General features: G+C 46.4%; 1 protein-coding gene across 1 annotated transcript in view; it reads left to right on the top strand.

Moving 5' to 3' along the window:
* Positions 1-22,035, top strand: part of PDCD11 (programmed cell death 11) — a 40,832-nt gene extending 18,797 nt beyond the window's left edge. The window contains exons 22-36 of the mRNA XM_078593132.1: positions 443-505; positions 646-748; positions 1,107-1,196; positions 2,174-2,276; positions 2,528-2,765; positions 3,458-3,589; positions 4,618-4,740; positions 6,330-6,498; positions 7,304-7,420; positions 8,431-8,604; positions 9,116-9,381; positions 10,371-10,539; positions 11,077-11,230; positions 16,231-16,396; positions 20,150-22,035. Coding sequence (XP_078449258.1) covers positions 443-505; positions 646-748; positions 1,107-1,196; positions 2,174-2,276; positions 2,528-2,765; positions 3,458-3,589; positions 4,618-4,740; positions 6,330-6,498; positions 7,304-7,420; positions 8,431-8,604; positions 9,116-9,381; positions 10,371-10,539; positions 11,077-11,230; positions 16,231-16,396; positions 20,150-20,324 — 2,242 coding nt within the window. The 3' untranslated portion in view covers positions 20,325-22,035. The remainder of the gene's footprint in view (positions 1-442; positions 506-645; positions 749-1,106; positions 1,197-2,173; positions 2,277-2,527; positions 2,766-3,457; positions 3,590-4,617; positions 4,741-6,329; positions 6,499-7,303; positions 7,421-8,430; positions 8,605-9,115; positions 9,382-10,370; positions 10,540-11,076; positions 11,231-16,230; positions 16,397-20,149) is intronic.
* Positions 22,036-23,776: the final 1,741 nt, after the last annotated feature.

The following is a 23,776-nucleotide window of genomic DNA, read 5'->3' as shown; positions in this document are numbered from 1 at the left end:
GTGGACAAAAAAAAGCCCCATTATATTTAATGTGTATTTGGTGGGGGGTTTTTGTTGTTGCTTAAATTGGCTACATTTTAACTTAGAATTAAAAATGTTTTTACTACCATACAGACATTTATCCATAGCAGGGGTTTGTTGACAGTTCTCCACTTAAGCGATGTGTGTTGAAGGGATTTCGGTAGCCGTTCTGTGGAATCTTCCTTAAGACGCCAGATTTTCAACCACATGGAGTGCTTGATCCACCAGAGTTTCAAATGTTTACTTTGTCACGTGTGATGGCAACATCACAATTGGGAGTAAAATTGTGTATATGCACACACAATCTATATTTGCTTAAAATGACTTGAAGTTTATGGGAAGGGGTTTGAATTCTTTAGATGCATTTTAATGACTTTTCAGAATCTGTTGCAATTCAATGGAATGTTTTTTTGTGTTGCAGATATTTACCCATCACGCATCAGAATTTAGTAATACATTTGCCAGAGCTCACAATGAGACCCAGGTAAGGTCAAATCCCATCATATAACCAATTGCATTTAATGGAAGCAATGTTTCCCATTTTTTGTTAATCTATTATTTGTATTCGTAGCGTCCTTTGCATTCTGGATTGACATTTTTTTTACATTTGTCATTGCTGTGCAGTAAACTGAACAGTAATAACAAGGAAGACTACTGCATCCGATCAGCCAAGGAGTGCCTTGAGTCCTACCAACCCGGACAGACTATCACCTGCTTTGTCAACAAGGTATGCCAACAACACGATTGCTTTCCCCGATGTAATGAAACCATAATGGTAAATATTTAGATTTCGTTTTCTTAGAGTCCGTGCATCAGCATTCCATCAGATTTGGAAATGGATCTGATTTTTGTTTAATGTAAACTAAAGGCTCCGAAAGATGCAGAGCCACCCAATTTGCTCGTATGCTTTATGCCTATTGAAATCCTGCCAACTGAGAACTGACTTTTCACCTCCTTTGCTTCGTCAACGTTGACCTCTCCCTGGCGTCTTGCCGATCGTGTATGCGTCTTCGTTCACGTCGAGAGCCGTGGCCCGGCTGTGACCGGTAATCGGTGGCGTGTCTGTATTGTCGTCGTCCTTCTAGTACCAGGAGGATCGTAAAGCCCTGTGGGTGGACGTGAATGCCGTGGTCAGTGGACGTGTGGAGCAACTCCTCATTAGCAACAAGCCGAAGGTGCGCACACTCTCCGCCAGATCCCCTTCGCTGCCGATTGATTTTGCTTCTGTTGCGAGGATCTGCGGCCAGCACGGAATCTCACTTGCCGCAGTTTTATCTGCTTACGCCCTCGTGTGTGTGTGTGTGTGTGTTAAGGAGTTGCAGCAGATTTGGGGTCAATTATAATTGTAATTGCGCGATTTATATTGAATCTCAATCACAATTGAGAACAGATTGTGTTGTCCTTCCTCCACACCTCCAAAGAAGTTCAACAAACATGCATACGTACCTCCGATTCGCATGGTTGGCTACGTACGGTGCGAAATAAGTTCAACACACATGATTACGATCTAAGTGTGAAGTCAGCGAACAATGCTGCTCTCACTAAAATTATAATTGACCCCCCAAGGTGGGGGTCGTCATGGGGTCAGGGATGGTAAACGTACGTCATTGCACGCTCGGCGACAACCGTCAACAATTTCGGTCCGTTTAACCGTGCTGTTCGGTGGTGTGGAGGTTCACGTGTGGATGTTCACCTGTGCATTATGTGTAGCCCTCTCCCACCGCAGTTTCACACAAAACAAGTGCCCGGTGTAGCAAATGGACATGGCATGGTGGTTGTTACACAACCCAGCCCTTGAAACCACTGATAGCACAAGATAACCCTTTGAAAACATGTATCTCAATGTAACCTTTAATTCTGTTTAAATGTCAACGTTTAATTGGTATTAATCCTTAATGAATTAATTGAAGGTTTTCATACACTTGTCGTTGACTTTCATCACATGTTTGCTGTACTAGTTGGGCTCGGTACCCTACTTAAAAAGGGGGACCGGTTTGTCCTCGGAGCAACTGTCACCTTGATGTTAAATTTAGCACGCGCATAGATGCATGAATTTGACATCCTCATCTTAGGAACTCAGAGCTCACTTGACAGCGTTTGATGTGATCGTGTATGAAACTGATACGATAAACCTCGTGCTGTTGCGACGCAGGTGTTGGATAATCCTCTGCAGAAGTTTCGCGTGGGATGCGCCGTGCAGGCCACCGTGGTTACTTGCAAGGTGGAGCAGGAGTTGCTCAGTCTCTCACTCTCTGGTATGTTCACCCTGCAGACCATGACACATGCCACACACAACCATCATGACACCCAGAATTTAACGCACGGAGACATGACCTTGATTAAAGCGCGCTCGGCTGAAATCGAACCCAGGACCTTGGCCACTGTGGCTTGACCCCTGAACCTACCAGGAGCCACTTGCCAGCACAGCATGCACATTTAGGCTGAAGCAGAACGGTGAACGAGCGCATGGGTGAGTGACTCCGTCTCTGCGCGCGATGCACCGCAGGTGTGTACGAGCTGTCGCCTGGCACTGTAACGCTGGGACGCGTCAAGTGCATTCAGCCGGGCATCGGCCTGCTGCTGTCGCTACCGCTGGGCCACACGGGCAGGGTCTCGCTCACGGAGCTGAACGACTCCTTCGTGCAGAAGCCCCTGGCCGCCTTCGAGGAGGGACAGATTGTGCCGTGCTGTGTGCTGGAGAACGGAGGCAAGATGCGAGTCATGCTCTCGCTGCGCGATTCCAGGTGAGGCCAAATCGGAATCAGAAACTTTATTTCGACAGGAGGAATCCGATGAGCTATGGAGCATTTTTTCTAGGTGTCCAGTATGGGTGGGTCAGCAAGTTTCAACAGCAAACAATAAAAAAAAATGATAGGAGTGCAAAATAGAGGAAACAGTATGCAAGTCACTACTTGTACATGAATAAATAAGTGATTGCTTATTTCATTATATAAGTCAGATTTATCAAGCTTGGGCAAGGCAGCAAAAACAACAACAAAACAGTCCCAGACCACACCAAGACAACACACATTAGTCCCTCAATAAAACGGTACATTAACTTGGAACTATCAGTACAAATCACGTTTGAGAATGTGGCTGTATCCAGATTGGGGTCGAGCATTCCGCCCCACGAGAGCCTCACCTTTGACCCCGTTCTGTGTGTCAGAGACAGCCTTGCTCGTCGCGACGCTCGTTTGCGGAATCCTTATTTGCGACGTGCGAAAGTGTTTTCAGGTGCGCTTCTGCGGCCGTCTGGAACGCTCTTCCTTACCATATTAGGCAGCCACCGTTTCTTTAGAACTGATTTTTGTGTTTTGCTTGTTTTCCTTGCCCCCACACCTCCGATTAGCACGATTGGCTACTTGCGGTGCAAAATAAGTTCAACATACGGACATACATAATGCGGTGATGGGCTTTTCCACGTTCATGTTTTTAGGGTGAAACCGCCGACGGGCGAGGAAGAGGCAGTGGCGAAGGACAAGGAGCTGTCGTCTGTGGAGGACCTCACGGTGGGCTCTGTGGTCCGTGGCTACGTCCACACTATTGTCAACAACCAAGTCTTGGTCAAGTGAGCATTCTTCCTGTGATTATAAGATTGGGGCACGTGACTAGATGGACCCTATTGGGAGGCACCCAAGTGCTTGCGTCAAAGTGCACTCGACATTTTTATTTTGTCACGTGAATTACAGCATACATTTTTACATTCTTGTTGAGAAATTTCTCTTTCAAAGCTGATACATTTAAACGCATGCGTTATCTTAAAGAGGAAAAGACACGTGTTTTGTCTAATGCATGATTTCTCTTGTTTTATTATAGTCGTAAATATTAGTGCACAAACAGCACTGTACCCTTCAGGCTAACCTTTGAAAGACATTACTCAGACACAAGATTGATGGTGGCACTTATTTTTGAAATATATTTTCCTGCATGCAGTCAAGTTTTTGTTCTCATTGCGTTGTGCTTCGGTGTGTGTGGGGAGCGGTCCTGTAGCATTAGCGCGCTGCACTACGAACCCTGCGACCTAAGTTCGATTCCCGCTCATGGCCAACACCAGTGACAGTTATCTGAACAGGTTCTGGTTCTCCCCGAGGTCGACACAGCCTGAACTGAGTACCTGGTGCGATGTTTAAAAACATCGCCACTTGGGAGATGAAAGCGGACAGGCATGGTGCTGGCCACCCACCCCCTCGTGTGCCATTCCGGCCATCATAGGTCCTCGCTAACAGCACTAGTCCAAACATTTTGTTACGGCTATCGGTGGGATCCTTAGTCTTCTGTGTGGGGAGCGGTAGCACAACGGTTAGCGCACTTGCGCTACGAAGCCAACCACCCGAGTTCAATTAGCGCTCATGGCCACACCAGTGACGATTATCTAAACCAGTCCTGGGCCTCCGCTAGGTTGACTCGGCCTAAAATGACGACGTGGTGCGGTGTGTAAACATCAGCACAGTGGAGATATAGGTGGCCGGACCTGGCGCTGGCTACCCACCCTCATTGTGCTGTGCTGGCTCTCATAGGTGCTCGCTAACAACACCTGTCACAAAAGTCTGTTATTAGGCTCTACGAGTGATCTTTGTCTTTGTGTCGCTTGATCAGCTTGTCGTGGTGCGTGATGGGCCGGATCTCACTCCGCAACCTGTCCAAGTACTTTGTAAGTGACTCTTCACTCATGGAGAGGCACATTCGCAAGGGCGGACTCATCTCTGTGAAAGTGCTCAGGTAATGTTTACATTGAAGTCTGAGTGTATGCATGTGCCAGTACAATAGCAAAAAATCTTAGTACTTTTGTAAATTAAGTATTACCTGGTTTATAACAATGGTACCTGGTCTACAATCATCTTAGGAAAATGATAATATAAAATGTAAACGCTTGCATCATTTAACTTTTCCAAATGCCCGAAATATTGCCTAATTATGTAGTTTTCCTTTGAGGCAATTTTTCTGACAGGAGGTCCCATGATGTGTTGGTTTATTTGTTTTAATCTGTGCTTACGTACCACCGCCAACACAGGATTGCCAAATATTTATTTTTATCTAAGATAATTTTAGTTTGGTAATGATTATATTAGCTATCAGGAATGCACCTGATCTTGGAGATTAAGGGGAGGGGTTGAACATCACTTGGATGGACCACCACCTTGCGCAACAGGTGTGCTATAAGCTGCAGGGTCATGTTGTGTGTGGCAATTTGCAGTGCAGCAAAATCGCGTACTTCTGTGCTCCCACGGCTATGTTTCCCATTTCCGCATATCCTGCACTGACCAGCGTGGTGAAATATGGTCAAAGCTTTTATTCAATTTCCATAGCAATCACCGCCCCCTGCTGCAAAAGCTTGGCAGGACTCGGATGAAAAGGAGTTGAGACTCGGTGAAGCTTTCCTGGTTAAATAACCGTAATAATCCCTGCAACTCACACAGCATGGGAGGGCCTACATTTCGATTTAAAGCTTTCGTGACTGCAGGGATTCATCTTCTTCGTTCTTTCGGTAAACTTTACCGAATGAACCAAGAAGAGGGCCTACATTGGTAAAGAACTGTAGATGATACTTTTTAAATATTTTTTAACGGGATGTTGAGTTCGGAGAATTTGGCACAATTTACCAACAATTTTTAGATTTTCCTTTTTTCCTTAATGTATGGGATTCTATTCAGTCAGAATCATAATATTTATACTGGAGGAATCCGATGAGCTATAAAGCTCTTTTTTAACAGACGATCAGTCAGGGCTTCAAAGTTAAAAGCGTGTTCCGAAGCGGGTCGTGACAACACAAGGTAACAGTTGAAAAGCCAACGGTGGTAGCAACCCCGGTGCCAGAGCGCATTACATGATTAACTTTCCAAATTTGACCATCGGCATTGGATTTGCAAAGTGCCCGTAGAGTAAAAAAAAAATCGTACTGACTTGGGCACGCATGGCCTACTCTTTCAGCGCCACGGTGCCTCACCTGGTTTGCAGGAGCTCGTGGGTTCGATCCCGACCCTGACGCCGGTATATTTGGAGTTTGCGTGTTCTCCCCGTGGTCACATGGATTTTTTTCCGGATCCTCCGGTTTTTCCCCTCCACATTTAGAAATATGCATTTAGAGTATTTGGCTGCAATACATTTGCACGTGATAAGCCACTTCGTTGAGCTATCATTTGTGGCCAAGTCGCTTCTGGAAAATAGCTACATAGCTCAGTGGGCCTTACTTGGTAAAATAGAAATAACATTTGATTAGCTTGGTTGAGTTTTTAGAATAACGCCACAGGATCTTCAGCGCGTATATATATATTTGTTACGTCTTTGCGTCTTACCCCTCCGCACTGCAGCGTCGACGCGGAGACCAAGAGGGTGGAGCTGTCTTCCCTGCCGAACGACACGGGAGGCAAGGACTTGTTCCCGGGCTCGATAGGGCTGAGGCTGTGGCGGAAGAATGACGACAAAGACAAGACTCGCAAGAGGAAGGCGGAGGCGGATACCGCCGAGCCGGTCCCTGAGGTGAAGGCCGTGCAGCCACGCTCGGCCAAAATCCCGAGCGAGGGGATTAAATAAAATAAAATAAAAATTTATTAAAGTAAAATAAAAAATCGCGACGTTTCGGAGGCAACACAAGCTTCCGTCTTCAGGTGGAAGCTTGTGTTGCCTCCGAAACGTCGTGATTTTTTATTTAACTTTAATTAATTTTATTTTTTACCTACGTCACTTTACCGAAAAAAACCTAAGAGTATGAATCCTTGCAGTCACGAAAGCTTCAAATTTAGGATTAAAGAAAGTCGGTGGCATCGCTACGGATTGTGCAGGCAGTGCGACTTGCACGGAAGCTTTAAAAGGAGAGATGCAGCCCAAATGACGAACGGCTCTTGTGCGATTTGTTTTTTTTCTGTGTGTCGGCACAGACTGTCGGGCCCAACATTTAGAAGCTTTGATAAGTGGAGGAAAAGGCGACATTTGTCAAAACGCGTCGTTATGGCCCCTTCATGACATCATTTGTGACGACACCTGTGTGTTTTTATACATGCGTGCAATGATGTACATTTGAGTGCTATGGCAGAATGCCTGACTGTGATGTTAAAGTCTTTTTTTTATCATTAATGAAGCTTCAAGCTCGTGCCACACAGCCAGCCCGGGATCCACAGGCTAGTTAGATACGTTTTTATCTCAAATATGAGCCGCGTGTTTTTGGTGATGTGCCTTGTTTTAAGCAAACTAATGTAAGAAGGCGTGGTACCGTAGGTTGGATTAGACTGATTACTCTTAACTTACTGATTGTGCAATTGACACAATGATTTGTGTATTCTTCAAGGAAAAGAAGAAGAAGAAAAATAGGAAAACAGAAACGGAGAAAGCGGAGGAGTGCACGGACAGCGGCGTTGAGATTTACTTCCGAGAGGGCGGGGATGACAGTGAAACCGAGAAGAAGGTTTGAAAATTTAGATTTTTTAAATCTCAAAATGTAGAATGTATATTTAATTTCGGCGTCATCTTTTTCCCACGAATGATCGGTTTGCGGTGCAGTACACAAACTCAATAATGCACCGCCGTGGAGCATTGTGGGTAAAAGCAATTGCATTGAACAGAGGTTTCGTACTTTGCATGGAGTGCTCTTGCCAAAAAAACATGTGGTAATCCATCGTTTGTTTAACAAACCTGACTGCTGATGATGGCCAGAAGGTTGAAACCAGTCCAGAGTTTTGTTTGATTAAACAAATGCTGCTTAGTAATGTTGGTCTGGAAGGCCAAAAGTGGGATTGACTACTAGGTATTTAGTTTTTTATTTGTATGTGGAATCATTGCATGGTTTTATGCTTATTTTTCCATTGTGATATTTTATTTATGACTGCATACCTGCATGTGTGCAGGTGAAGTTGTTGTGGTGGAGAATGTCCAGGTGCTGATACATACACACACACGAAGCTCACATTTGATGTAATGTGTTCTTCAGAACCAAAAATGTAAAAAGAAAGCAGGAGACTAACTTTTAGTTGGAGACAGCATTTTTCCATCCAACAGCTCGCAGCACGACCCATTTTAATGGCATAAAATACATGACCATTGATTGAGAAATGCGTTTGGCATACGTACATATGTGGATGTTTCAGATGCCATATCTGAAGAAGCAAAATACCCTCAAAAGCCATTTGTTCACATACCCCATGCAGGGGACTCCCTTGAGGAGGAGTCACGAGACTCGGCGAGACTTCTCCCGTGCTAATCAAACTCCGCCGTCGCCGCCATGAGTTGTGATGAAGGGGAAGACTAAAGCCAGGTGGCGGGATACGCTGAAGGCGGCGGGCCTTGAAGGTTGTTACGCGTCTACCGTGTGTGGCAGCTGCGGGATGTGGTGGACGGGAGATGGGCATTTGCAAGGTGTGGTGGCATCGCTCGGCTTTTGCAACGGCGACGTCTTGACCTTGTTGTTGTCGCGCGCAGGGCAAGAGCAGCGCAAAGGCGGAGCGCGGCGCAGCCTCTCTCGAGCGGCTGCAGGTGCCGGGCTCATTCAGCTGGGACGCCTCTCTCGCCTCCCTGCAAACGGGCATTCTGGGAGCTCGCAACGGGGGAGGCGGCATTGACACCAGTGGCGACGAGGATGACGCCGACGCAGCGGTAAATCGCACAAAATGCCGGCGAGCCGATAAAATCAAAACTCAAGGGCAAACACTGCAGTTGTTTTTAGAGATGTGTAATTATATTGGCATGATACCAGCAGCCACCTGGGATCATAATGCCAATATACGGACCCACGCTTTGGCAGTCGGTGATGTCAGAGCAGGTACTTTTAATGCACAGTCAGATGAGGCAGCCTCGCGTTATTTCCGAGTTTAATTAGCTGATGAAGCTCAAATCAGTTTCAGTGAAACGTCGTCATATTTTGACGTACAATTTAGTCAAGATAAATAATTGGTGCCTATAAATAATACCTACAAACCTGTTTGGTGGTGGGAGGGGGTTAGTAATTACAAGAACTTTAGCATAAAACTACCATGTGGCCTCACTCTAAAACAAATATAGATTCATAATAACTATAGATTGAGAAACGATACAGCCCACTGGGGCCCATCGGTTAGCGTCTCCGTGTGCGTTTGCCTGACGGCGGATCTCTCCATCCCTCGAGCAGGGCCAGCAGAAGAAGAAGCAGCGGAAGAACAGACAGGAGGCATTCGCCGAGCGCAAGCGCGAGGAGAAGGAGCTGGCGCAGCTGGAGGCGCGGCTGGCCGACCCGTCGCGCGTGCCGCAGTCGGTCGACGACTTTGACCGCCTGGCGCTGAGCTCGCCCAACAGCTCGCTCGTGTGGCTGCAGTACATGGCGTTCCACCTGCAGGCCACCGAGGTGGACAGGGCCCGCGCCGTGGCGGAGCGAGCGCTCAAGACCATCTCCTTCAGGTGAGCGGCCGACCGGGATCGTGCGCGGGATTAATGGTGCGCCCTTCGGGCTGTGGGGTCAAGTTGAGGTTGGCCGTGTCTTTCTCTCTCTCTTTTCCTGCTCAAGTGTTTTTCAAGGGAAATGGGTAAGAGTCGGGCAGGCCCCTGAAGCTCGTGGCAGGGGCTGCTGTATCCAAAGGGCGATATTTTGGTTTCTGGGAAATATTGCATGGACGGGCATTTGACAATTTGCAACCCCGAGTTAGTCCATGTGCTTCAACTCCTGAAGATGCCTGCAGAGTAGTGCACGATGACACCTTGTGAAAATAAATGCTAAATGTGTGGCCTGAATCATAAAACTTGACTTGTATCACGAGTGACCACGAAAACCAGGTTATGCATAGCAGCATGTCTGTTCTCATGCACACGCTTGAAATGCTTGCATCGTGGGCTTCGCAATCGATTGCATTTTTTATTGCAATTTATAAGGTGCATAAAGGCATCTCGAGATTCGGCAAAAACTTAAGCACGGTAAAGCCTTTAATGACAGAATGAAAATGAGGTAAAATATGAAAAGCAATGGCATGCGGAGATTTCCGCTGGGATTCTTATGAGCTCTGTCCACTTTGCCGATTCATTTGCGTTGATGCCAACCCTTTGCGCAGAACCCGAGTTCATCGTGGCTTTTCGCTCTCTTTGAGCTTCTGAATCTGAACATATCATTAGCATGTTAAAAATAATTGTGTGCTTAACTGTGATCAGTCTGAAAATAATCTGCCAGGGTCGACCTATGCCAAAGGCAATTAATTATTTAACAATTATTTATGATAATTCATTATTAATGTGTTCTCACGTGGCATAGTAGTTTTTGCGCCGATTTCCATTTGCTTAATCGCTGTACTATACTTTCCTTGTTTTGATTTTGTCATTTCGGTTACACATCAATCGCTCTTCTTTTGAGTTTTTGCCTGGTATGTAATGAAAACATTCGTACTTGAAATGTATTGCAGAGAGGAGCAGGAGAAGCTGAATGTGTGGGTGGCACTGCTGAACCTGGAGAATCTGTACGGAGACGAGGCTTCGCTGATGCGCGCGTTCGAGCGTGCCGTGCAGCACAACGACGCGCTCAAGGCGTTCCAGCACCTCGCGCAGATCTACATCGGCTCGGACAAGTTCCAGGTAACGAAGGTTGAAAACTGCGAGCGGTAAAAATATGTAATGCTCTGCCGATGAACATTTTCGTTGCACGTTTTCCGCAATCGTAAACACACTGCAAAGCAAAATGAATGTGTATTTTTAAGGAGGAGGATGGCCCGCACCTCCGATTAGCCCAGTTGGCAACGTGTACGGTGCATGGCATTGGGAGGGCCATCATCCAACAGCGGATTGACAAAAGAGATGTACATTTCTATGCTGTGCATGCACCAGAACTTTTACATGTGGTATTTCAGCACATTGAAACGCAGTTGCATTTAGCTGCTCTCTAATTATCATTAACTATTTGTGACTCGGTATTATTGCGTCCACTTAATTGATAGAAATAATCATTCACAAGTTATATCGAATTAAGGGCTGTGCTTATGTACCCTTCTTTCGTGTTTTGCGAACCGGGTTAAATAAAGAGCTCGGGGGGGCGAGCGCGATGTTACCGCTCTGCTTGCGAGAATCTCGGCGCTAACCGCACCTCCTCCTTGTGTCCACCGTGGGGTGCCGCAGCAAGCGGACCTTCTCTACAACAAGATGCTGCGCCGGTTCCGGCAGGAGAAGGCCGTGTGGCTGGCCTATGGAAGCTTCCTGGTTCAGCGCGGACAGACGGACTCGGCCCGCCGCCTCATGCAGCGCGCGCTCAAGAGCCTGCCCGAACGAGAACGTACGCTCGCGCACGCACACACAAAGGCAAACAGGTTCCACCCGTATAGGCTGTAGCAGACTGTCGGGGCAAGTGCTGTTAGCGAGCACCTATTGAAGGCCGGCATGGCACACGGAGGAGGTGGTTGGCCAGCACCACGCCCCGACCGCTTGTGTCCCCTTAGTGGCCATGTTTACACACTGCACCAGGTACTCATTTGAGGCTGAGTCGACCTAGCAGAGGCCCAGGACCGATTCAAATAATCGTCACTGGTGTCGACCGTGAGCGCGAATTGAACTCTGGTCGCCGGGTTCGTAGCGCAGCGCGCTAACCGCTACACTACCGCTCCTCCACGCGGTTTCGCGTTTAGAAACATCTAACCCAGAATAAAAGCGTTATTTTTCTCTCAGCTACCTTCCTAGGCAGTGTCCAACACTGTCCGGCATGAGTGCATTGCTTCGATAATTATATGTAGTCCGGCTTCGTGAGTTCATATCGTCTCTGCATGTGATCACTTTTGTGTTCTTCTTGTCTCCAGGTCCCCTGTCTCGTTGAATTTGCTTTTTAATCTCACCGATTGGCATCTGTTTGTCACCAATTGGATAACCGCGTTGTAAAATGTAATTCTTGAAGAGTGATGTCACCAGAATGCTGTAATGGTACTCCTGGCCATAAGTTAAATTTCTCATTGCCGAAACGTATTGCTCATGTGAGAAAGCAGGGGATTTACAGCCGAGGAGTTACCTCCAAGATAAAAGCTGTTTGTTTTCTGGTCTGTTTCTTTAATGCACTAAGACAAAGACCTCCATCTAATCTTACAGACTGCTTGGGCAAGTGCTTGACAGTGAACACTTGTGATTGGTGTCACGAGTACCACACCCGGCTGCATTGTCTCCCAATGATGATCTTAGCACATGGAGCCAGGTACTCATTTAAGGCTTCGTCAGACTATGCGAGGCCCAGGGACCGGTTCAGATATCACTCGCCACCGATGTTAGTTGTGCAAGGGAATATAAAAACTCGGGTTACCGGGTTTGTACCGCATCGTGTGCGAACCATTACCGTCGCCTTGAATACACGCCTACACACACGCACACAAGTACATGCTCGACTTCCCACTCGCTCGGCCGCTCCTCCCCTCCACAACCTCTGGAGGTTGAAATACATCGCGGTGCCCTCATTTGTATACTGATTTGTTCACCATGAGCCGTAGATTGTTGGCGGGTGAGGGCGGCGTCCTCTCCTGCAGAGGGGGACTGAGAGCATTTGACATCACTCGGAGAAGCATTCTGGCTCTGGTCCATGCCTTGATTGCAACGAACCAGCTTTTACTTGCTTATTGTCGCGAGTCACGACATGACAGCAGATCTGAGCATTGTTAGTTTTAATTGCCAACATTCCTTAGGAGTTTTGTTTCTGTTAGAAAACAAAAAACAACCCTTTAACACACACTAAAAACATGTTATTGTATATTTACAAATCCTATGGTTTTCTAGGCAAGTTGAAATCTTCACTTGACTAATTTGGCCTGCGCCACGCCATATGCATCTTTATTCTGGCTTTGCAATTTTGTACGTCCTTGTGAATTAGATATTTGCTTATAAAAGCTGATGCAGCATCAACTGCAGCTTGTTTTCAGATGAGATGTTGACACTTCCATGTGTTGAAGGCTATTAATGATCGTCGTTTTTTGTTGACCTAATGATTTATTTTTTCGTGAGGCTTTGATATGAGCACAGGGAATGCAAACGTTATGTGCATGGGTGTATTTAGTGGGGTACAGCTGGTGCATCTACCAGTCATCTCAGTCAGCCAACCCATTGTACCTGGGTCTGTCTTGGAGGCCTGTCAGCGAGCCTTCGACACTTCACGTGGCCTCAGAGTGCACCTGGCCTGGCACAGGCGGTCACCATCACTTAGTGGCGAACGGCGGCTATTGGGATTTAGTGCCCTCATTTCCTGTACCATCAACTAAATGCGCGACTTTCAGTTCTACTTTTAGTCTTTTCATCAGATGCACTTCATGCAACTATGTAAGCCACAGTTACTGGAATCCTGACTTTGGGTGTCATTGCTTTTTGGTATCTCTTTCTGCTGTAGGGCCACGCTTAGGTCAACTTGGACTAAACTGCATGTGGGTTAACACAACCACCACCACCCCTCGTGATTTTCCATTCTCATCTGAATGCTCATTGACAGTTCTCTTTGCTTCGGGCTTATAAGGAGCCCCTTTTTCCGACATACAAAGAAACAATTCACCCCCCCCCCCTTCATGCAGCTTTAATTTATCGTTTTATAATCAATGTTAAACTAACGAGTAAGTAATGGTTTTATTGGTGCATTTGTGTGTGTTTGGCATGGGTTCGCATGCCATCGAGTGACCTCAACCAAAGGGTTCCTTGGCAGAGGTAGAAAACACAATCCGAACCGCTTGCTCAGAGCACTTGTGGGGAGGGGGGGGGTTCTTTGGCACCGCACGTCACACAATGGCAGGAAAGCCTTCAAATCCCCCATCATCAGCTCGACCGCCGCGCTCAGTTTCTACCGGCAGCGCTCGGTTTTTACCGGCAGCAGCAAAGCTCGCAGTGTCATCGGCAAGAAACGCCACTTGCAGCGAACGGTAAACAATGCCGCCAAGGCGCGTAGCGTTTCTTAAAATAATCTCTTGGGTTGTTTTTTTTTGCTCGTGTTTGCTTCTGTTCTTGGAACTTGACGGCGACGGCTATAACGCGAGCAACGTGCCTGGGGTCTCAATTGGTGCCGTGTCCATTGCTGCTGCTGCTCCTGCTCTAGGGTAGTGTTACTGTACACGACGAGCCGAGGTGGCGGGACCGCCCCTGTGCAAAAGCTGCCCGGCAAAATATTTGCGGGCGCGTTGTGGTTATAACGCACGGGTCTTTGTGGGGAAGGAGGAAAAAAAAGCAGCAATGCTGCATGATTGAACATGCGACTGGATGCATTGTACTGGTTGAAACAAGGAGGACGAGTACCACGTGCTTTGGTGTAGATTTATTTTTGCTCGACTTATTAGGATTAAATCCATTGATAGCGGGGGAGGGGAGAGGCCTTCATTCAGCAATGGTTTGATCGTCGCTGATACGATAATAACCATGTGTCAGCATTAACTGGTAACGTTTAACCAGGCTTTTCTAAATTCATCATCCCAAAATAGGTCATTGTGTGCGCTTCGGTTTCTGCATCCACATGAAACAAGGCAGCCATTTGGAATGGCTTTGGAGGATTCTCCCTTTGCTCTTATGATCTTCAATGCATTTGTTTAGTTTTGCCGGTAGAACCTTTGGCATGTGCACTAATTCTTATTTCCACTGGTTGTGAAGGTATTTCCTTTTTCCTAAACTAATTTGTGTTCATTATTATTGGTAGTAGGTAAATAAATCAAACAAAACCGTACAAATAAAACCGATGAAGCCAAAGAATACAAAAGGAGATGTAAAAATTGAGACAAAGAATCCATTCTTTACTCGATTTGCTGGATGAGTGACTCATTGCAAGCTACCATCTCGCCATCAATCTGTTGTTGGGTGGTCTGTAAGGCATGATGAGGTCGCCTTGCGGAGGTTGTGATGTCGTGGGCGTTCACAGGGAGCAGTGTGGCTCGTGTAACTGATAGTCCCCCCCCTAATTTTTGTTATTGGGTTAAAAGCGAACTTTCAAATCTTGATATTAAAATAAATACAAGCGCCAGCCAATACACTTTCCTATTCTTTGGGTCTTTCGGTAAAGCCACGTAGATAGAAAAATAATAAAAATAATAAAATAATAACAATATAACGACGTTTTGATCGCAACACAAGCACTCGTCATCAGGTGAAAAATATAGCAGGAGCGCTGCTAAGGCAGGGTGTGAAAAGGTTTCGGTTTTATAACACCCTGCCTTAGTGCTCCCGCCATATTTTTTTCCTACCTCAGCAGCTCTCCCGCTATATTTTTCACCTGATGACGATTGCTTGTGTTGCGATCGAAACGTCGTGATATTGTTATTATTTTATTAATTTTCTATCTACGTGGCTTTACCGAAAGACCCCAAAAATATGAATTCCTGCAGTCACGAAATTCAAGATTTAATAGACTTTCTGAAAGTCACGAATAGACATGGATAGCTTTTGTTTGATATCAACATTATGTATGTAGGTATATTGGGTGGATGAACAATGTATATTTGCAGAACGGAGGAAATTAACAAACAGGCTGTGGCTGTGAAAATCACCGTATGAAATGTATCACATTTACATTCAGCTGCTTTACAAGTGTGTACTTTTCTTCCACTTGATTGCACATGACCATTTGTCAGTCCACTGCTGAATGTGTGCCTTGCCGCCCTTTCACGGCACGTGGGGGGTTGTTTGACCATACTCCGCCGTCGTCCTGGTCAGTGCGTGTCGGTGAAGGTGGGGAGCTTCAACAATGAGAGCCTACAAGCCCAGCGCAATCATATTTTTGTACCACCCTCCACGTTGGGCCGCAAGCCCTTTGACAACCTGTTTGTGCACCGTGGCCACCCATCTACACACTATCCAGGCTCAAATCTGTTTAGCTCCCAAGGTCTCAATGGTTTGGGTGCATGGAGACTGATTTATCCTGGTGTGTTCTGGGACTGTATTTGTTGTTGTTTAGCTGCCTTGCCCCACTGCCTTGCATTTCACGTTGAAAAATTGTCAGGAATACATGTACTTAGACAAATTGTACTTATATACTTTATTTATGTATTAATGCATTTTTCATGACTTGCTAACCTTTACTCTTTTGCAATCATGTATCGCTTATTTGTTTTTATTGTATTGTTTTGCTGCAACTTGCTGACCTGCCCTGACTGAACATCTGTGAAAAATTCCTCCGGTCTAAATCAAGATTTCTGATTCCGATCGGTGCCCCTGTTTAGATCGTCTTCAATGACGATTCTTCCTAAAGTGCACATTGCTGTGTCGCTTGCACTGTTCTTCATCAATGCTGTCTTTTGTCCACCCACTCAACCTGCCACCCCCTCCCTGAACCTGACGCAGACGTGGACGTGATCGTGAAGTTCGCGCAGCTCGATTTCCGCTCGGGTGACGTGGAGCACGGATTGGCCGTGTTTGAGAGCACGCTGAGCAGCTACCCGAAGCGCACGGACATCTGGTCCATCTACATTGACATGCTGGCCAAGCATGGCACCGCACAGCAGATCCGGCAAGTCATTAACACGGGCGCCCTCCTCTCTCACAACACACACACACACCGCTCACCGGCACGCGCGGAGATAGAATGCTTTGTTCCAGCGTGCAAACGCCCAAGCTGTCGGGAAATAATTTTCAGCCATGGTGTATCGACGGCTGGATGAAGGCCTTCCCACACGCCATTACTGTTCCTCGCGGTCCAGTGCTACTACCTCTTCCGTCTCCTGCAGCTGAACCGATTTCAGGCTCCATCTCTGCAGTGGTTGTTTCTTGGATGCGTTCTCATCTTTGTGGCTGCCGTTCTTTCACAAGCCTGGTCCGTCGGGCGTCATCTCTTCTCGCAATGTGTTTCGCCCAATCCCATTTAGCTTTTAGGAGTTGTCAATGTGATGTCTCTGTCTTTTTCCTGATCCATTTGTCTGTGTATCCATGCAATTCCTAGCATGTTCTTCTTCATGCGTCTTTGTCCACTGTTCTGCTTTTGTGTTCCGTTTATCAGTGTCCATGTTTCTGATTCCTATGCCAGAGCCAGCAGTATGCACTGATTTAAAACTCTTTTCTTAAGACACATTAGTATGCTACTTGGCATTATCATGTAAATAAACTAAAAACATCATGATGCGCAGTCATGAATGATTGTGGGTATCAAATAAGGCAGGAGGTTGTCCCTCTGCAAAAAAGTTTAATTATATTTCAGTCCATCGGCCTGTCTGACAGCATTTGTGTATGCAGAATAATTCTGCACTGCTTCAGTCGGGCCATTAGTTCGCCATTCATGATGCTGTTGACCTTTACTGTCCTGATGACGTCCGTGTACGTCATCGGGACAGAACCGGAAGAAAATAAATAACTCAGTTCCGAGGCTCCCACAAGGCCATGCGGGGGGGGAGGGCATGTGTGGCACAGTTTGGAGCCAGCTATCATAGAGTGCGGTCGTGTAGCTGCAGTTCCCTGCCGTGAGTAAAATGGCTTTAAAAACAACGGCGCTACGCCTCTCTAAATAAAATTAACACTGAACCGCTTGTGCGTTCTGAGATTCAGCGGTGAACGGGACACCCACCCTGCAATTCGCATTTGTCTCGGAACGAGAAAAGGTGTTCAGAGCAATCATCTCTTTTTGCAAGGGAGCAGGGTAAATTGAACTTTATTAAACGGGAGAATCGGGCTCCATAAGGACACGGGCGATCACGAGCGCAGATATAAACTGTGGGGAGTTTTACAGCGTGTTCCATTATTGGGTACACGTACCCTACTTTTACCTTGTGCTTATTTGGTGCGTACATACTCCTGCGAGTCGCTTCATTCCAAGAGCAAAAATTCTGAAACAAAAATGTTTAAAGCAAGAATAATTTGAAAAGTAGGGTGTGCCCACCTAGACTACCTTTTTGTAAAACATTCACCTTTCATCATCGCCGTTCATTATTTCGGTCTCTGTGATGGAGTTTCTTAGTGATGGCATTAGCATCATTCCACACATCCGTGGTGACGATATGGGTGTGGGCTGCATTTGTGACATTGCACTGAGATTGGTTTTGGGTATGTGTAATATAATTTTATTGCAGTGGTGGCATCTTGCCAGTGACATTCAAGACTGCCCAGCGTGCATTTGTTTACTCGTCAGACTTTATTGACTGCAAAATCACGCGCAAGACCCCAAATGGCTTCCGAGATGGAGCGTCGCCGAGAGATTGCTGTGGGGAGGGGGGGGTTAATCAGGGTCCAGTTATTCGAGTATACGGAACAAACGTGTTTGTTTTTCTGTTGGGAAACTCATCCCTGCAAAGTTGGTTTTGAGAAATATCTGTAAAATTTACTTTTAATAAGTTAGGGCAGTTCCACAAACACGTTTTGTCGGTTACAGATAGAGCACGTAGACAGATCAATTTTTTATTTTACATAAAAAATGGCAATCGTGTAGATTTAGTTTCTGGGAACATGAAAACCTGAAATAATTGGACCACATATAAATGTCTACTTGCTTGTTCTGCGACTGATGTTTGTCGAATTGCATTATACAGGACTTGTACATTGTTGACCTGCGTGTATACTAGTTCCTGCTTCATGCAGTAGCTGACGAGGGTAATCTAAATGCTTAAAATGCTGGCACGTTCAGCATAAATGAAAGGATGTATCAACACTGACATAACCACACAGACAAATAGCAATGTAAAAAAATAGGTGCCTATGTAAACTTAGAACATATTTAAATGTTATAACACAAATCGTGACTAGATATTCAAATCCATAACTGATAATAAAAAAAACATCATTACATAAATTGCCACGTCAGTGCAGTTCTTCAGTAATTGTTGGTTTTGCAATATGCATTGGCTGAGAGATTTTGTCATGCAGTGCACGTTTTGTGTGTTGCTGAGACTTTGTTTTCTGGCCTGCACTCATATGTCTGTGATGAGTTTTCGCATCACATGTATTTGAATTATTGTTACCATTTGGCAAACTGATGGGGGGGTCCCATGGTGTCAAAGTGGGCGTCTAATATGTGTGAGGCAGACTTGGCAGCAATGCGCGTGCGTGTCTGCACTCTACAGATAGGGCGTAATAATGACAGAGCCAATCTACAGTTGTCTCTTTGTCTCACCCCACTGCCTGTCGGTTTGTCGCATTTGCTCAATTGACTTAAGAAAAGATATCAGTTCTTCAGGAAGCGCTGGTATTGCATAGTGCATTGGCGCAGAGCTTTGTCCATGCGGTGCACGTTTTGTCCATTGTGTGATTAACTCCGCGAAACTGACGATGCACACGCTGTACGTTGGTCATCAAAATGTTGTGAACCACGTGCCCATTTGCCATCGGTGTAGCTGGTGCTGCCACGTTCCTCGTCGAGCACATTTGAGCCATCCCCAGGATGTGAAAGTCACCCGTAGTGTGAGTCAACGTTGCAGGATAAGGTTTTGGGTCTGAGTAATGAGCCCTTTTGGTTTTAACACAGATGTGAGTGAAATGTATTTTAATGTGGAAAAGTGCAAAATGAACCTTGAGTCGTGAGTAACTTTGGTAATTACTGTATCATTTCTAGTGAATAACTCATTAACTACAGCCTTACATTTTAAGTGCAATGTTACTTTGAACTGCTCTGCAACAGCTTCCAAATCTGAGAGTTTCTTAATAAGTATCCTTCCAAAACGTATTCTTTCAAAAACTCTTTATAATTTATATTCCAAAATTAACAAGAACTGCATTTTAGTTTCGTGGTGCACGTTACATGCCACCCCCTCACGCACCCCAAATATCACATGACCGCTCGTTCACATGCAGCAACATTGCAATGTGTGCTTTTAAGCACGACATATGGATGTCACATGTAAATAATCCGTTCAAACGCCACTGAATGTCCCCCCCTCCCTCCACCCCCACCATCCCCCCCTCCCGTCCATCCTGCAGTATAAATGGCTGCACCAAAGTCGCGTGCCATGGGGTGTAGCGGTGTGGGTACTCACCACTTTCACGACATCTGGGCAGCGTGGAAGAGTAGGCCAAAAATACCATCCGGTGGGGGGGGGGGGGGCGCTGTCTAGAGCACCCTTGCTTCAGTGGAAGCCCATTCCACCAACAGTTGCGTTAGCCAGCAATTTGCAGGGCCCACGCACCTTGACTCTGTACCTGGCTTAACCGTAAGAGCTGATGTCCGTGCTGTCATACGTATGCATGTTGAACTTCTGTCGCACCGTACGTAGCCAACCGTGCTCTCACCAGAGGCGTAGCGATGTCATGACATTGTTGCGTGTGCGTCGTGTTCACCGTGCAGGGCCGTGTTCGAACGCGTCGTCCACATGAACTTCTCGCCCAAGCGGATGAAGTTCTTCTTCAAGCGCTACTTGGACTACGAGCGCAAGCACGGCGATGCCGCGTCTGTGCAGCGCGTGCGGCAGAAGGCCCTGGAGTACGTGGAGGAGAAGAGCAACGTCGGGGCGAAGCAGTAGCCTCCCCTCCCCCGTTGCCTCGTTGTGGGGGGGGGGGGTGTGCGGAGAAGGTCACGCAACTTTATTTTTTTTTACGTAAATTATAGCATGACGAGCATATCTGTGCCAGCTCGTGCTGATTTGCCTTGGGGAAGGGGTGGGGCAGTATGACATGGGGTTAACTCGGATAAGGTTGCGATATAAAAGTCATTTATATATATAATTACAAGGATGACCGTGTCATATACGTTAAAAGAAGTAACGCTTTCAAAGGCTGTTTTGAAAGATTTCCCCGCAGCGAATTTTCCAGAGCAGTGTTCACATTGTCGTCATGTAATATACGGTGTGTTTTATTACCTATTCATCAATACAACAGTAATCATTTACAGCCCTTGTTCAATCTGCTGCTGAATGAAGGACTCCCCTGTGATCTGTCAGTCGTGAGTAACTTTGATAATTACCCTGATCAGCGTGGTTGGCTACATACGGTGCGAAAGAAGTTTCATCACACATACTTGAAGGGTTGTTTTCCCATACTTTACCATTCTGGTCAGTTTGATTTTGTGAAATGGCAGGATAATATAGGGTGAACTCATCCATCAATCAGTGATGTAAGCTATGACTGGGAATTTAAACCGGGGTGCAGTGCACAAATCACTGCATCTGCACTTCCCTCTATTCTTGTAGACTTATCTGCCAGTTTTAATAATTAAGATTTAAAAAAGTGTACAAATTAACCTGTACAATCTGTTCCACTTGCCGGCAGTTGTCCTTCCCCAACACCTCCGATTTGTCTGTCCTCCACACCTCCGATTAGCACGATTGGCAAGGTACGGTGCGAAAGAAGTTCAACACACGCAATGCTTTCATGAATTCGGAATCTTGTTCTCCAGTGGTGTGACTGGTTTGGTGTTTCTCCTCTCGCCAGCATGGCAATGTGTTCATCGCCATGGTGCTTTGCCAAAACTGAGAATTACCAAAGGCTGTAATTATTAACGCGTGGAATTTACCCATTGTGGCGAGTGTTGCAATGCTAGTGTCATCAGGTCACCAGCTTGGCTCGCTTATGCAACTGCTTATGTTTCGGCTTGTTACCTCTTTAATCGGCATTAACAGTGCTGTGTTTATAAAATCGGTTACAAAATGTCCTGCCATTGTTGCTGGGATCTTAAATAGGCCTGCTGATAGCTTTTAATAGCGGGATGTCATTCATTCTTAAATCTTTTTTTAAATGTTCAGATTTAAGCCGAAGCACAGCTGATATGATGTAAGGCTTCGGGGCAACTTGCTACGTGCAGCAGCATCTTATAGAGAACCTTTTGCCTAATGCCACGATATTGAACAAGGCTTCACTGGGTGTGAAGTTGTAATTGCAAATAAGTGCCTGGGAATAGTGTCATTTTAGTGCATTGCAGCTAATTATGAAACCCGCTGCTCTGTTTAAACACGATTAGGTCGTTCGATGAATCTCCGTGGCTGTAGATTTCCGCTCAGTCGGGGCGGTTTCTCGGCTGTATCATTTTGCTGCACCCCCCCCCACAGCCTCACGGTCGTGATGTTGAGATGTCGTTGGCCAGAAGTGCCAACCAATTACGTTGGAAAATGTTGAAAAATGCTCATCATGTTGAAGCGTAATTCTCTTTAAGTTGTATGCATAAACATCATAAACTAACGTTTGTAAATTCCTCAATTGTGGTTCTTAGTCACATTAAAGGATGTTATTTGTAAACAACCACCTTGCTTATTTTCTTTTTCATGTGCATTAAAATTGAAATCCTTAGAATCATAAGCCGATCCTGGTGTATGCCCGTGACAAATAATTGTTTTTGAATCTGGCTCTTTGTATTTAAGATTCTCTCATCTCTTGTTCTAAACCACATCAAAGCTCCCGCGGTGAACGACCACGCGTTGCTTTGGTTCCATGCGGTTAAAAATGGTTGGTGACTTTCAACTGGCATCCAGTTCCCATTTGCAGTTTTGAATCTTCGGCGTTAAAACTGCGAGCAGCCTTTGCCCCAATTCGAATCTGCCCGCTTATGCGACACGGGTCTCCGGGCCAACTTTGGTGGGGTGCCCTGCCACCAGCCGCCTCTCCGATGTGGCATATCGTGTGACAGCGTGACAGGGGGTGACAGCGTGACAGCGTGACGGTGTCATGCCGAGCGCAAGCGCCGCCGGTGTGCATCGGCTATGGCGCCCTCGCCCGCTGCTAGGCTAGGCTGTGTGCCAGCCGTGGTGGCTGCCGGCACACTGTTGCGGCACTTGCCAACTGGGCTTGTCAGGGCATTTTCACACTTGGGAGACTTGTGCTACTTTTGTGCTGGGTTGTGCAGTGCCTCCCCGCCCCGTGCCTGCGTCACTCCCATCTCGTCCCAGTGATTGTGGGTGTGTCTGCACGCACAGGGTAACTTGATGCAAGCTGTACGGTAATCTGTGTAGATTGCTATTGCAGTATGAGGTGGCTGGTGAGTGAAATGTTTTGTAATCGTGAATGCGCACCCGTGTCATGTAATGAGTCAAACTTGGGCACAAGCGAGAATTGCACAATTTAGCTTTCGGCATAAACCCAACTTTCCACGTGTACTTTTACCCAAATTCAGCTCAATGCTCTGCAGTTAGGAAGAAGGGAGCTTTTACAAATTTAGAAACTCAATATGATCCTTTGTCGATGCCTACGAAAACAACAAATATTTTAATGGGACCGTGGCTTCCAAGGGCATCCGCGATGTTCGTCGCAGGTCGCCCTTGGGCTGTTCGGCACCACGGGATTTGCTGCACAGTTCTGTTTCGGTGGAGGCGGGGGGGGGGGCGACAAGGATGAGACGCTCACGCGCCCTACGCGAATTAGCGGAGTCCAGTTTTCCGTTGAGACGAGGGAGAGGGAGGGGGGGCATTGTAAATTACTCATTGCGTTCATCGACTCGTGCAGGCAAAAACTCGTTCGAAAATCCCCCCCCCCCGCCTCTGCAGATTTCATACCCACCCACATTCGTCATGACAAATCGAGGGGCGGATATTTAATTGAGCAATATGAAGGAATGTAGCTGCATTGGTGTTGCGCGCAGGCTTTTGTTCATTGCTGACAACTGTGGAATAATCCGGCGCGAATCATTTTTTTTTGGCGTTGGAAACCACAGCCCATTGCATCAGCGGCACAATCACGGAAACTCGCTCGGCTGTTTCGATTTATTACCGCTGGTTTAGATTAGAGGTCTTCTCGTATGCGTTTATTGTTGTTTGCCGATTACCAAAGTGGGCTTTAGTGGTGCGGAGCGATGAGCGTTATTTCGGAGGGTTGCTTCACAATCGGATTGGTGATGGGGAAGGCGTTTTTTTTTATAACGTAATAATTTTCGAGAATCATCTGGTCATTTCTTGTTTAAGAGTATAATTCCATCGCATGGAAACATCTTGGCACAACAGCAAAAATGAAGTTACTCACGCGCGCGCACTCAAAACTGTCCTTGGCCCCG

This window comes from Lampetra planeri, chromosome 4 (assembly GCF_965212315.1).
Source record: "Lampetra planeri chromosome 4, kcLamPlan1.2.h2, whole genome shotgun sequence".
NCBI classification, from domain to species: domain Eukaryota; kingdom Metazoa; phylum Chordata; class Hyperoartia; order Petromyzontiformes; family Petromyzontidae; genus Lampetra; species Lampetra planeri.
This window is presented reverse-complemented; position numbering and strand designations above follow the sequence as displayed.